Here is a 14304-nt window from a genome sequence, read left to right on the forward strand (position 1 = left end):
CATCCCATATTAGATCTCAGTCCTTTAAAATGTTACATCCTCTCAGAACACTTCCACATGGTAACTCTTCAGGATGTGATTCCTCTATTACAACAGGGTGACTTTATGTCTGCATTGGACTTAAAGGTCATTAACTTTCACATCCAAATACATCCAGCTCACTGCAAATACCCCAGGTTCGTGATGGCAGGAACACAGTATCAGTTTAAAGTGCTCCCATTCCGAGGCACTACCGCACCCCTGGTGGTCACCAAATGCCTAGCGGTACCCAAATCCAAAGGAACTCAACCTTGCGATTTGGCTCCTGAGGTCATAGAATTCAGTTGCCTTAATCTATCACCAGAATTTATGACCATTTTCAGAGAAGCCCGTAAACCCACAACCAGAGCGTGTTACGTTGCAAAGAGGAGATGATTTGTTGTCTACTGCCGTAGGAAACACATTGACCCATTTGATGAAACTGTTCAAGACATTGCCTGCAAGATACTGCATTTGCACACTTCTGGACTAGCATACCCTTCTAAATGCCTGCATCTAGCTGCAGTAGCTGCCTACCTGCAAAACAGACAAGGGCTATCATTGATCAAGATACCAGTTATTAAGGCATTCATGGAAGGCCTTAATAGAGTAATTCCGGCTAGGGTTCCCCCTGCCCCGGCTTGGAATCCCAAGATTGTACTCACCAGACTTATGGGTCCACCGTCCGAACCCTTGCATACTTGCCCTCTCCAATTCCTATCTTGAAAGGTAGCCTTTTTAGTAGCCATCACTTCTCTTAGATGTGTCAGTGAGCTCTAGTCACTAACCTTGGAAGAACCTTTCTTCCAGCTACATAGAGTTAGGGTAGTCCTTCGAACTAACCCAAAATTCCTTCCAAAGGTAGTTTCTGCTTTTCAACTAAATCAATCAGTTGAATTACAAGTCTTCTTTCTGCAATCTGATTCAGTTGCAGCCAGGGCCCTTTATACACTAGGGGCCATATGTAGGTAACATACTATTTACCGATTCATAAATACCGAATTTTACCGATTCGATATTTAAGAACCGGTAAATAGTATGTAGGTAAAAAATCGTTAAATTTTACCGATTCGGAAAGATTCGGTATTACTGATTCGGTATTTACCGAATCGGTAATGAGGGATACCTTCCCATTGATTCCTATGGGCCTGGAGGCCCATAGGAATCAATGGGAAACCATTCACCATTACCGATTCGGTAAATACCGAATCGGTAATAGGGGGAGCATATTCAAGGGTGGCAGGGTGTCACATTGACACACTGTTGCACCCCTGAATCGTGCATGTGTGCACATGTGGCGCACATACATGCCCTAAGGGCATGTATGTCTGCGACATGGCACTGTCAAAACAGCAAAAAATAGATTTTTGAAAGGTATTCGATATTTATCACCAACCTGTATTTGGTGGTGAATACCGAATCCTGAATACAATAAAATACTCACTTGAGTGCTCCCTACATATGATTTAAGGATTTGGTAATTTACCGAATCTGTATTTTACCGATTCGGTATTTTACCGATCCATTACCGATTCGGTAAATTACCGAATCCTTAAATCATGCCTCCTACATCTCAAATGCCTAAATACTGGTCAGTAACGGGATATTTACCAAATTTCGGCCGTTACCGACCGGTATTTAGCTACCTACATATGGCCCTAGATGTTAAAAGAGCTTTATTGTACTATATTGACAGAATGAAAGAGTTTCGTAAAACCAAGCACCTCTTAGAGTCTTTTTCGCCCCCTCACATAGGAAAGTCCATATCAAAATCAGGTATTTGTAGATGGATAATTAAATGCATTCAGACATGTTAGGCCAAAGCTAAAATAACTATGCTCACACCTCCTAGAGCACATTCTACCTACAAGATAGTAGCATCTATGGCTTTCCTGGGCAATATACCAATATCTGAGATTTGTAAAGAAGCTACATGGTCAACCTCACATACTTTCACTAAACAGTGTTGTGTAGATGTATTAGCATGCCAACAGGCAAATGTATGACATGCTGTCCTATGTACCCTTAGCCAAACAACTGCACACCCACAGGTTAGCCACCACTTTCTGAAGGGCACTGCTTTATAGTCTGTGCATAACATGTGGATCCACAGCCACACATGCCACTGAATGGATTATATCACCCTGTAAGCATCTATTCGTGGCATGTTGTGCTGTAGATTCATATGCGATCACCCTCCTCCTGACACCTGTGGCCAATGCGGTACCTATATACACTATCAGATATATGGTCATCTCTTTACTAAAACTTACTCACACTCCGTTCTCACCTGACTTCGGGAAAACAATCTAACAATGGAGTGGATGCCCATGCGCAATATCACCGAGAGGAAGAGTAACTTAGTCTCGTGACTCGAGTGACTTCTTTGAAGAAAAACAACTTGCACACATCCAGACCCAACATTAGATGGCAAGAGTGTGCAGAGCATGCAAATCTGCAGCATTACATGCCACGAACAGATGCTTACAGGGTAAGTAACATAGTCAATTTTTTATGAGAAAAATTAATTTTAAAAATTAGAAATCTGCACCCCCCTGCGATAGGTAACCTGCGGTGCAGATTACCCCTTTTTGGGGGGGTAATGGGGTCCGGTCTCTTTTCCTTACATATATTTTTAGGTCTCGCTGAGCCCAGCGCATGCGCTGGCTCGAAGAGACATTTTGAATGTGGGAATTTCAAAGTGCTGCTGGCTGGCCTAACGCTTGCGTTCACGCGATCGTGCACGCGCGCAGCCGGCCGCCAGCAGCACTTTGAAAACTCGTGCGTCATCGTGATTGCGATCACTTTCGCTTTCAGAGCGATCGCGATCACGATGACGCACGCGCACACACAACTTCCGCTTCTCCCCCTCCCCCACCACATATTGCATCTCCAGCCGCTCGCGCGCGGCAAACGCTTGTTTGTATTTCCTGGGGTAACATGCTGATTTCTGGTGCTTACCGGATCAAACTTTGCATACCCCAGTAATTACTGGGTGATTTCCCTCCCCCACGACGCATATATTACGGCATGTTTAATGTGCAGAAATTCATCAGGGATGCACAACTCCTAAATTCGACCCCTACTGCAAACATCACTTTGCACAGGGATTGCAATGTAATGCCCGTCACAACTAGATCCTTACTTTCGTTTCTTGCCAGTAACCGGTTCAATAAATGCAGGTAGCAGTAGTTTTCCATATTCACTTGTTCAACAAGGCAATATAATCATATTAGCCACAGGGAATGCTGTCATGCTGTGTAGTGTTTGTGGACTGCAAGGATACTGGTGGCTCGTCTTTGGATGTGAGATACTGGCACCATACCGTTTCAGACAGGCGTGCAGCCGGCAGCTCACCTCGGAGGACTTTAGTGCTTCTAACAGCCCCACTATTTAACAGTATTTTATGTAGCATGCCGCCCAGGTTATTCAGTTATCACATGACCCTGTATTTACATGCACTCCGTTGAATGAACATGTGCATATGTGTCTCGCTGGATTGTGTAATTTAACCGCGTCATTTTCTCTGAGTTACATTGTCCTTTTCGTCACATTTAAAATGGTGCTTTTCAAACCCCCTATACAGCATTGATAATTATTTTAAACAGAAGACTATTTTGGGGGGTAAAATAGACCACAATTACCCGAATTTAGTTAAAATTACACCTAAAGTGCCACGTTTTAAAGATTAACATCTCTGGTCATGATTTATCGTGTTTTATGATTCTTGTTTTCTAAATGATGCCTCACCATAGAGCACAATTTCGCAAAAGCGGACAACTGTCTCTGCCAGGCGCAGCAGTAGCACTTTTAGCAAGTAACGGCTATTTATTCATTTTATTGTTGGTGGGCTTTTTTTTGTTGCTACTAGTGCCCAAGCACCCAGGACTTGAATACTGTGATAATGAAGAAAGCAAAACTGCTACCAACAGCAGGCACTTCGACGGCGACTAGATTTTTGTAAAAACCAAAAATAGAGACTTTCCACAAACCTAGAAATAGGACTACCATTTGCATTCATGGCCGGAGATGGAAATGATTAATTAACAGTGCAATAAACACAGAAAATACAGGCAATGATGCATTAAGGGGTCGTCATATGCTCACAGCATCATCTGTGCTAATTAGTTTTCTGTTAAGGGCAGCTAACCAATTAAGTATCGGAACACATGGAAACTTGCCTCCTGTGTTTAGTCACCTGAAAACCGAACGTGTTAAATGTTGTGAAATCTGCCAGGACACATGGTGAAACAAGCATTTGCAATGCAATAGGTCTCGCATTTACGCGAGTTTAAGCTATTGGCATTGTAAATGACAATGCCTTTTATTTATGTTTTAAAAACAAAAATAAAAGGCATTGTTATTTACAATGCCAATAGCTCAAACTTGCGTAAATGCGAGACCTATTGCATTGCAAATGCTTGTTTATTACATATATTTAGCGGTCAGTTACATTTTCCACAAGCCATTCAATGCTTATGAATTTCCTACTTGAGGTTGATGCATGCCTGTTCCCCCTCTCCGAGTCATTGTTCAGACACTTTAGGGATTGTTCCACAACCCCCTTGATCAATGGTCTGTATGAAATCAACACGTTTGCTTCTCCTATCTTGAAGCTGAATAGTTTCTCATCTGTTGACTTTTGTTCAGCTGGAAAGGTCTGGATGCTTTTCTAAGAAAGTGGAGCTGGACTTCTTCAACATGACAGAACGCTCATATACAATGACATTCGATGTAGAGGGCTCCGTGACTGAAGATGACACTGGTAAGTTGCAGACCAGCAAAGGAACCTGCTCCTGAAGTTCAGGTGAAGAACACCGCATCTGTAGACCAAGGTTTTGATACGGGTTTCATAACTTTGGCGGCGATAAAAGCATCTTCTGCTGCCCATGGGCACATTCATTGGCCACAAGTTTGGGATTCATTTCATGTTAGATTAAATAAACACACCTGAGATATATGATTCATCGGAGTGTCTTCTTGAGGGGTTTTCCAGGTGATTCCTCATGACTGACTTCTTGCCCTCTACAGATGTGACTCTCTCTGGATCCAGGTCATGTACGATAGCTTCTGATATTGCAACTGTGACGTTTGAAGGGACAGATGATTACTACAAGAAAGGCATACCCTACACTGGCTGGGTATGTAGGACAACAACTGGAGGAACGGGACGAAGCAGTCTTTGCGACACAGCTGTCCAACCTGTTTCATTCTTTCCTGCGTTGTCTTTCTTCCCCCTCAGACACCTCTCTTTCTTCTATCTTATTTCAGACCTGTGTCTTCTTCCACTCTAACACTTGTTTTCCTCTTTCTACTTTTAAGATATTTTCCGCCCCTTTTACCTTATCTCTTGACCTTCTATCATAGCACTGTTCACTGATTTCTCTATATCTTCTGTCTTTCTTTCCCCACCTTTCTCTCCTCATCCACTTTACTCACAGCGCTTCTCTCTTTTTCCTCGTCCACGTTTACAGCTCCATTTACCTCCTCATCAACATCTGTCACCCGCTGTCTTCCCTCATGTGTCTGTATTCTCTGCCTCTCACATATCTCTTTCACCTCTTTTTTCACATCTGTGACTTCTTTCACCTCTCTTTTCCACATACTCTTACCTGTCCTTTTCAATAGTCTCCATCTCATTTGTCTCTTAAACCCATCTCTCCTTTCTTCTTGCACACTCTAGCCACCAATCTCCCATCCTTATCTTCTCTCATCTATCCGTCTTCATCCTAATGTCAAATATGCCTTCATGTTTTTTTCTTATATCTGCATCCCACCTTTTAAGGAATACATTTTGCTTGAAAAGAAAGGTTTATAGAAATGTATAAACTATAAAAAGTATAAAAAGCCTATTTGAATGCAAATAATATTTTGCTCTGTATGCTTTAAAAGTCCTGGTGCTTTTTCAATATCAGTAAGGGAAATATTAATCAATAAAGGTCTCAGAACATAGTATGTTGAGTACTTTCTGGTTTGAGGCATGTAACTCCCTAACCCTCCTGTCATGAGATGAGGCCTATTTTCTGTGAGCCCTGAATTTGTGTTGCTGTCTTGAATTCTAAAACTGACATAGAAAAGGCACCATTCACATCAATGATTGAGCACACAAGTTGCTTGTACAGAAGAGTCATGTGCAGCAATGCCATGTTATTGGAGCACACTTCCTACAGTCCGCATTGGCACTGTGTATACTTTAACCTTTATGATTGAAGTGCCTTTGCAGGAGTGGAAGTTAGATAGAAATGGGATTTCGCAGACCGTGGTAATGAAATATAATTGCAAAGTTCAGATAGTCAGTGACACCTTTAATAGAAAAAAAAGAATTTCTTCCTCACTTGTTTTCACATCTTTACCCTCTCTTTCACCTGACACATTTCTCTCTTTCTCACACATCTAATGTTCTCCTCATCCTCCTTTCCATGCATCCTCTATCAATGCCTCTCTCTTCTCCTCTCCAATACCTTTTTCTTTATTTCTCATGTCTTATGTCTCATCTGTCGCTCTCCTGTTCTCTCCATCTGTGCTGTCCTTTTTTTAATCTCCTTCCTTTCTTTATCCTCTCAAACGTGGTACCATCCCTCTGCCCTCACATATCTTTCGTTATCCTCTCACCTGTGTTTCAATCCTGTCACACACCTTCTCACTTTCTTCACCTCCCTACCTACATTGTCTTTCCTTCTCTGACACAGTATCTCCTTATCTCCTAGACCTGAATTATTTCCTCCTTTCTTGCCTGAGAGTTCTACCCTCTAGCAATTCTCTTTTCTTCAGTCCCACCTTTCTCCCTTCGACCCTTCTCTTAAAGCCAGTTTCCCTTGTCTCATCTCCCTCACTTGTTGCAGATGAAGCTTGCCAGTGCTGATGGCACCCCAATGAAGGGTCAGACCGTCTACCTGTTTAGTGAGTGGGGTATGCAGCGACTGAACCAATCATATGAGACCGATGATTCCGGAAGGGTGTTCTTTTCCTTGAATACCTCCGATTGGACCTCATCAGTCAACCTGAGGGTAAGTACTTCTCACTGAATACCTCTGATTGCTCTGTTTCAGTCAATCAGAAAGTGCATTCTTTTCCCTGAATACCTCCAGTTAGTCCTTCTCAGTCAACTGTAAATTGTATTTCCTGAATACCTCCAATTGGTTTTTCTCAGTCAACCTTTGGGTAAGTTATTTTTTCCTGAATTCCTCTGATTGGTCCTTCTCAGTCAACCCAAGGGTAAGTTCTTCTCCCAGAATATCTTCAATTGGTCCTTCTCAGTCAACTTGAATGTGAGTTAGCTTCTCAGAATACCCCTGATTGGTCCTTCTGAGTCACCCTTATAATGAGTTCACACTAATTGAGGTGGTCAGTCCCCAACAAACTTGTGCCTTAGTGATAACGGCAAGAGAACCCAGATGTTAGGAGGTCATGAACTGCAGCCTCTGGCAAGTTTCACTCCCCCTAAAAGTCGAGAAAAGAACTTCACGATGTTAGGAAAATCATTTCGCTTGCATTCTGTTGGTTAGGAAAATCATTTCCCTTGCATCTGGTTGACAAATATATAGACAATCAAGAGTCTTTGGTTTTTCTCTCAAGAATGTATATTTTTTAAATAACAACTCCAATTTTTGTACTTGTTTTGCAAATTTCTTGGAAGATTTTTAGAATTTAAAAAATACGGATATGTTTGATAACTGTTACTTGGGAGTTAGATAAACGGCATCATGTCTAAAACATTTAGTTGCCTCTAACCAATTTTTTTCTCCACTGTAACAGCGGGGTGTACATTTTGAAAGCCCAGCAAATTAAGAAAATCAAAGACTTTTCAATTTTGCTTGCAAGAAGCGCCTATACACACCATTACTTAAAACGTGGCATCGCTCCAAAGCAGGGTCCAGGGACAGCCCCTTCTGATTCTTGTATTTTTGTCTCCAAAAACATGCTACTTAGTTCTGGGAGCAAACTTGCCACACCGTCACTCCTTTTCCTTTCAACATTAGAGGTCACTGTGTTAATTTTCTCTGCATAAGATCAAGTTGAAGTGCTATAAAAGTGACTATGTGTGGGGAAGACATCCTGATCGTGTGTTTGCATCCCCTATGCTAATAAAAGTAAGCTATATCTACAACTTTGACACCTTTGCAGAAATGTCCTCGCAATTTAACACAAAATATAATTTTGTCAGAGATAATTTTAAAACTCATTTCATGCCCGCAAGAGTCACTGATACATTCATAATTTTAAAAAGTGAAGAACCGTGCTCTAAATATCACTGCACACAGTTTTAGTAATATTCACCTAAAGAGCAAACAAAGTTGCAGAAATGTAAACTTTAAATGCTTTCTGTCATTGTCAGGTGCACAACTTTTATTTGTATTTGATTTAAACTTTCTAAGATATACATTGCCTTCCAAAATTGTAGATTTGGCATGTGGTACTTTTCAAGCAGAGCTCCCCTTTTTGCCATAATTATAAACCAAAACATCTACAAAAAATAGGTGTGTCACTAACTTTGTCTTACTTAGTGGTGTGTAAATAAATTGGCACAAACACAATTTTGTGAAGGTAATAAACTTTCCAAATTCATCACGTTAAAAGTTCATCATCTTCGCTAAACTTATTTCTAGGAAAGGCGTTTAATTTTCCAATAAAAGCGTGATTTCTCAAAACTCTTCAACAGCACCCATGGCCATGGTTGCAAAGTTAAAAAAAAAAAAATACTTACTGACAGAAGTCTTTTCTACTCTCCAAATTGAAATTACATAAATGTATCTGTAAGCACATTGTATCATATTTACCAATGATGTTTACCAGCACAATGAAATGTTGTACATTGCTGTAGCTGTGCTATAGTCATCACATTTTCCTTGAATGCATTTTGCAAGCCTTATATGCAATAAACAATTTAACATGCCTCTAATGCACAGCTTCTTCCCTCTTATAACGCTCTACTTGATGATGATTTACTTTCAACATTGTGAGACTCCCATACTTGAGTCCCCAATATCAAATGAATTCCCCCTTTTCAATTACAGTTGCAGGTACAGCAAAACGGATATCAAAGGTAATTTGGATGAATGAAGAGCAGTAGCTATACATGGCTGATTTGATTAGCTGTTTTGAGCAAGTTGTACTAATGTTGTGTTATGCAATGCTGTTAAGAATTTGTATTTCTCACAAACAAACAAGAGCGATCTATATGTCCTTGCGAACCAGGTATTGCTAATAAGCAGAAGCAATGTTCACAAGGAACTCATTTTTTATAAAAATTATTCATTTTTGCAGCAATTAGAATGCCCTGCTTGACTCAAACAGAACAGACAGATACAGAATCAGACCTTAACTCAATAAGGCATTCCAATATTTTAACAAAGTTTTACGATAAAGGCCCACAGAAAAAAATGTTTTGTAGTCCCCACTTCAGCCAAAGTGAGTGTTATTTATTTTTCAAAGCAGTATTTCACATACAAAATGGCATAAAATATTTGCTGTCTGTGCATTTACATTATATACATTTTCACATTTGAAAGTGATTTGTGAACCCTAGTGAAATGACCATAACCAAACCAGTGAAATATATTTGGTGCTATTGGAAAACTTGTGGCGGTGGTTATTGGCAAATAAAAGAGGAGCCAATTGGAGATGTAATACAATCAGTTCTTCAAGGACAACTATATGATTTGTTGGGGCTCTCCCTTTTTAATAGTCCACGACGTTTCGACCCTCTCAGGGTATGAGGTCTCTTCAGGACAAAGATTCTGGGGACGAGCAACCCAATGAGGGTGCCCGAATAGTAGAAGTCCTTCTTAATAATTTTCTGGGTACTTCTCAATGATGGCAAGGATACTTAATTCCCTTTATAGAAAAGCCACAGCTTGGCTTCAGTTGTTGTTCACAGTAACAGGATTACTGTAGGTCCAAGTCTTAGTTGTGAGTAGTGTCCAAGGATGAAGGTGGTGCTTCAGGAACCACTTTGAGGCATGGTGTTGTGTATTAGACCGTGACCTTCAGTAAGGCTGTAATTAGCAGTGGAGGTCACTTTTAAAGAGACCATGTCCGTTTCTGAGTTGTGAGTAGCATCAAAGTATTGAGGGTAATGCTTAATTAATGCAAACAGTTTGCAGCAAACAAATGCCAGTAATAGTGCCTTGCCGTCTTGCTGATTTGTTTCCCTGACGGTCACCGATTATACCATTACCGTGCTCCATGCCTCATATTATTGAAGCATTACCCTCAATACTTTGATGCTAGTCACAACTGAGCAACCCACAGGAGACACCCTTACAAAAAGCAGGGTTTAAGGACTTCATGATTGAGAGGGTTCCAAACAAGAGGATCTCTCTAAAGATGAAGATAGTACACCACTGTTCTTGAGAAGCCATATGTATATTATATTATATCATACTATAGTATATTATACTTTACTATATTATGTTATATTATATCACACTATATTATACTATACTATACTATATTGTATTATATTATATTATATCATATTATATTGTATTATATTATACTATACTATACTATATTGTATTATATTATATTATATTATATTATTATATTATATTATATTATATTATACTATATTATATTTCAAGATTAGGGGTCCACCTCCAAAACAGATCTGTCTTGTATTGAACATAATTCTGTACAGTGTTACAGCAACTGTTAGGAAATTCATAAGTGATAGTAAAAGCTTTGAGGCAAGTTATTTCTTTTAAGGCATTAAAGTGCTTGTGTAGAGTGAGATGCTTCCAAAATCTCTGCTTTCAAAATGACATGTGGGAGAAAGGGCCTCTTTTGCATGGTTAGCCCCCCAGTTTTTGCCTAGTTTTGATGTGGTTTCAAATGAAGTGCACAGGGCTCCTGCAAATCGGGTCCCTTGTGCCAGTGCTTCTTCCCTAAAAACAAACTCCCAATTGGTACTTCTACCCTCTGTAAGTCCCTAGTAAATGGTACCCTGGGTACCTAGGGCCTGGGAGCTGAAGAGGGTCCCATGGGATCCCCCTTCTGGGCCATGCCACTGCCTTGCAGCTTGAATGCGCCTGTGAGGGAGAAAACGACAACGTTGACATGGCACCCTGTCTGGGTGCCTTGCCAACCAGCAGTGCCTACAGGCATAGGTAAGTCACCCCTCTGGCAGGCCCCACAGCCCTAAGGCAGGGTGCACTATACCACAGGTGAGGGCAAACCTGCATGAGCAGATATGTCCTTACAATATTGAGGCCCACTTTCCTAATATTGAATGAGCCGGGGAAGCCATAGAGAGTACATTGGCTAGGAACTCAACGACTCGAGTTCCACAGCACCATGATGGTTTCACTGAACCCAGGAGTGTTTGGTACCACACTACTGCTTACAATAAATCCCCATTGATCCCAGAACGGCATTTACTGTACCATGTACTCAGAGAGTGCCTCAGAGGTGCCCCTTCAAACCCTACCAACCCTGGTGTGGTCTCTGAATGGATGTAGGCAGCCAGCCACCACCAGATATATTTCTGGACCCCTGGGTATATAAAGCCCCTGCTCTCTGGAACCAGAAACAACGCACATCCTTGGGCGAGGTGTCATATCTCCTCCCCCAGGATGGGCCAGTGCGGAGGTTTCAAAGGCCTGCCACCTTTGTAATGCGACTCTCCTCCTCTGCTGCTAGCAGCAGATGGCAGTCCCTGATTTACATCCCCACTTTGGGTGGAACAATTAGCAGGAAAGATTCAAAAGAACAGAAGGTGTGCCCACCTCTGCCAATCCCACCCCTCAGGTGGGGAAGAGCACAACTTTCAAACCCCTCCATTTTAAAGATGGGGAGACCCCTCCAATCAGGACTAGGTCTATGCCTCCCTCCCACAGGAGGGTGGCATAATAGAGGGTGTAGTCACCCCAGATAAGGTTACCATTGGCCCTATCTGCTACTGCTCTTAAACACCTCCTAAATGTAGTATTTATGTGGCTCCCCCAAACCTAGAAACTAGATCTGTGACAACCTAAGAAAAAAGTAACCCTGGGAGGGAGCAGGCATAGTGCCTCTATGCAAAGTTTCACGGAGTTGGAAAGCAACTCTGTGGAACTTCACTCCGTGCCCTCCCCCCTCCCAAAGTAATTAAAAAGGCACTTACCAGCCCCGTGGCTGCCTCCTCCTCAACATGGCCACTCTCCGCCTCCTCCTCGCTGTCCTTCTTCACTAATAACCACTACATTGTACGTCTTGCGTGTGCGCATGCGCACTCGCAATATGTACAACGTAGGGGTTACCAACTTATCAGTGAAGATGGACGGTGAGGAGGAGGTAGGAGTGTGGCTGTGTCGAGGAGGCGGCAGCCACAGGGCAGGTAAATGCCTTTTTAATTACTTTGGGAGGGTGGAGGGGCCAGCTAACTACGCTCTGTACGGAGTCGTAGTTTTGCCTGAACTCCGTGTTCGCAATGGAACGGGGAGTATGCAAAACTCGCAACCTCCGCTGGTGGGGCGTAGTTACCCACCTGGGCTTAGAACAAAGAAGACGACCTGCAGAGAAGACTGAAGACAGCCTGTCTCCAGCTTCTGTGATCTTACAACCTGTCTTGCAACCAGCAACATCTGAAACCCTGGGAGGACTGCTGCCTTCAAAAAAGACTTCAATCTCCCATGGACAGCGGACCTGTCCTGAAGAAACCTACTCCAATTACTCCGGATCCAGGTGGATCCGCGTCTCCTGCTCACTCTGCATCTGACGCCCACGGCCCGAGTATGAGTGGTTCACCTGTGCAGTGAAGTCCTCCGGCGATCCTGACCTCATATCCAGTGTTGTCTGACCTCTCCTGCTCTCCACAAAGGTGCCTGCATTGTGAATCCAGAGGCTCCCGCCGACTGCGACCGGCTCCAGTAAGAAGGCTCCAAAGTCAAAAGGCACCCCTGCACCCAAAGCCCCTGGGCCTTGGTGAGTTGAACCGATGGTGCCCCTATGACCCCATACATGCCAACTTACCTCTGCTGTCGTTGGTCTTCCTCTTGCGACCTACGGTGCCACGCCTGCAGCCTCTTTGCCAAAAGAAGAATCCCTATTGAAAAGCATTGGGCCCCTGACGTCGAATTGGCACCCTGCACCCGGCCGCCCCTGTGCCACTGGTGGTGCATGTTTGGTGATGCTTTGAAAGCTTGGCCCCTGCAACTGATCTACTTACCTGTATACAGTGTGGCTCTAGGCACCCCCTGTCTCCATTGGAAAGCATTGGGCTGAACTCCGATTTTGACCTCTGCAACCTGGGACTATAAGTTTGATATTTACCTGTTTAACCGCAATATATTGTTTTCACCATAGGATAACATTGGATTGTTTTGAAAAGTTTCTAAGGGTCGATTTTTGGAAGTGAAAAGTATTTTTAATTAAAAAAACATACTTACCTCATCACGAAGATCTTGGTCTTAAAATAAAATACAAAGTATATTTTTCTAAAATTGATCTGGATCTCCTTCTTGAAACGTGTGTCCATTATTGATCACTGTTGTGCAATAAATGTCTTACACTCCTCTGCGTTAGGCCTCAGGCTGCTCACCCACACTTCCACTAATAGAGCACTTTGGGTTTCATATTGAGCCCTGTACACTTTTGTGGAACCCCTGGACTCAGTGCACAGTATTACCACCCAGTGGTTATTGAGTAGTTTTGTGCACTTATAGCAGGTATCTATAGGTTTGGCAGAGGACTAAAATATATGTGTCAATGCTTTCACTGGTTTAAACTGGAGATGTTGCACATCTGACCAGGCAGGAGAGCCTGTCCCTGCTTTGCAGATGTAGGAAACTGCATCTTCCATTGCATCTGTTGCAAGGCATTGGAAGTCCCAGCAGTGTAGTACATAGTGCCGTCCACTTAAGTGCATCACTGGTAGTTCCTACATATTCGCAAAGTGAAGAGATGTTAAGTATCTAAATATTTTTATACTTTTGTTCTATGTAGGGGAGCTTCAAGCTGGAGCAGCAACCTTGGGAGTATGGGAAAGTCGTGCCCCGCTATCAGGATGCCTTCATATGGCTGAAACCCTTCTACTCTAAGAGTAAGAGCTTCCTGAAGATACACTCTGCACAAGGAGAGCTGCCCTGCGGTCACACGCAGGACTTGCAAGTGGACTACATCATCCAGCGAAACGAGCTGCATGAGCACGCAGAACATATGGACCTGTTCTACCTGGTAATGTCCTGGGAAATAGATTTGAGGAAATGGGGTTGAATTGAGAGATGAGGCTGACATGGGGAGATTGTGGTTTTATAGAGGAATAGGATCCACAAAGCTGAAAATATAAGCTGTAGTGCTGGTAGCCCA

The 14304-nt window shown here is 42.5% G+C and overlaps 1 protein-coding gene across 1 annotated transcript in view; it reads left to right on the forward strand.

Annotated features, from left to right (window-relative positions):
- LOC146812868 (alpha-2-macroglobulin-like protein 1) overlaps window positions 1-14304 on the forward strand; it is a 235415-nt gene that overhangs the window by 113495 nt on the left and 107616 nt on the right. The window contains exons 9-12 of the mRNA XM_085619943.1: window positions 4669-4783; window positions 5050-5159; window positions 6861-7025; window positions 13942-14172. Of these exons, the coding sequence (XP_085476069.1) occupies window positions 4669-4783; window positions 5050-5159; window positions 6861-7025; window positions 13942-14172 (621 nt within the window). The remainder of the gene's footprint in view (window positions 1-4668; window positions 4784-5049; window positions 5160-6860; window positions 7026-13941; window positions 14173-14304) is intronic.

The sequence above is a fragment of the Triturus cristatus genome, chromosome 7 (assembly GCF_964204655.1).
Source record: "Triturus cristatus chromosome 7, aTriCri1.1, whole genome shotgun sequence".
Taxonomy (NCBI): Eukaryota; Metazoa; Chordata; class Amphibia; order Caudata; family Salamandridae; genus Triturus; species Triturus cristatus.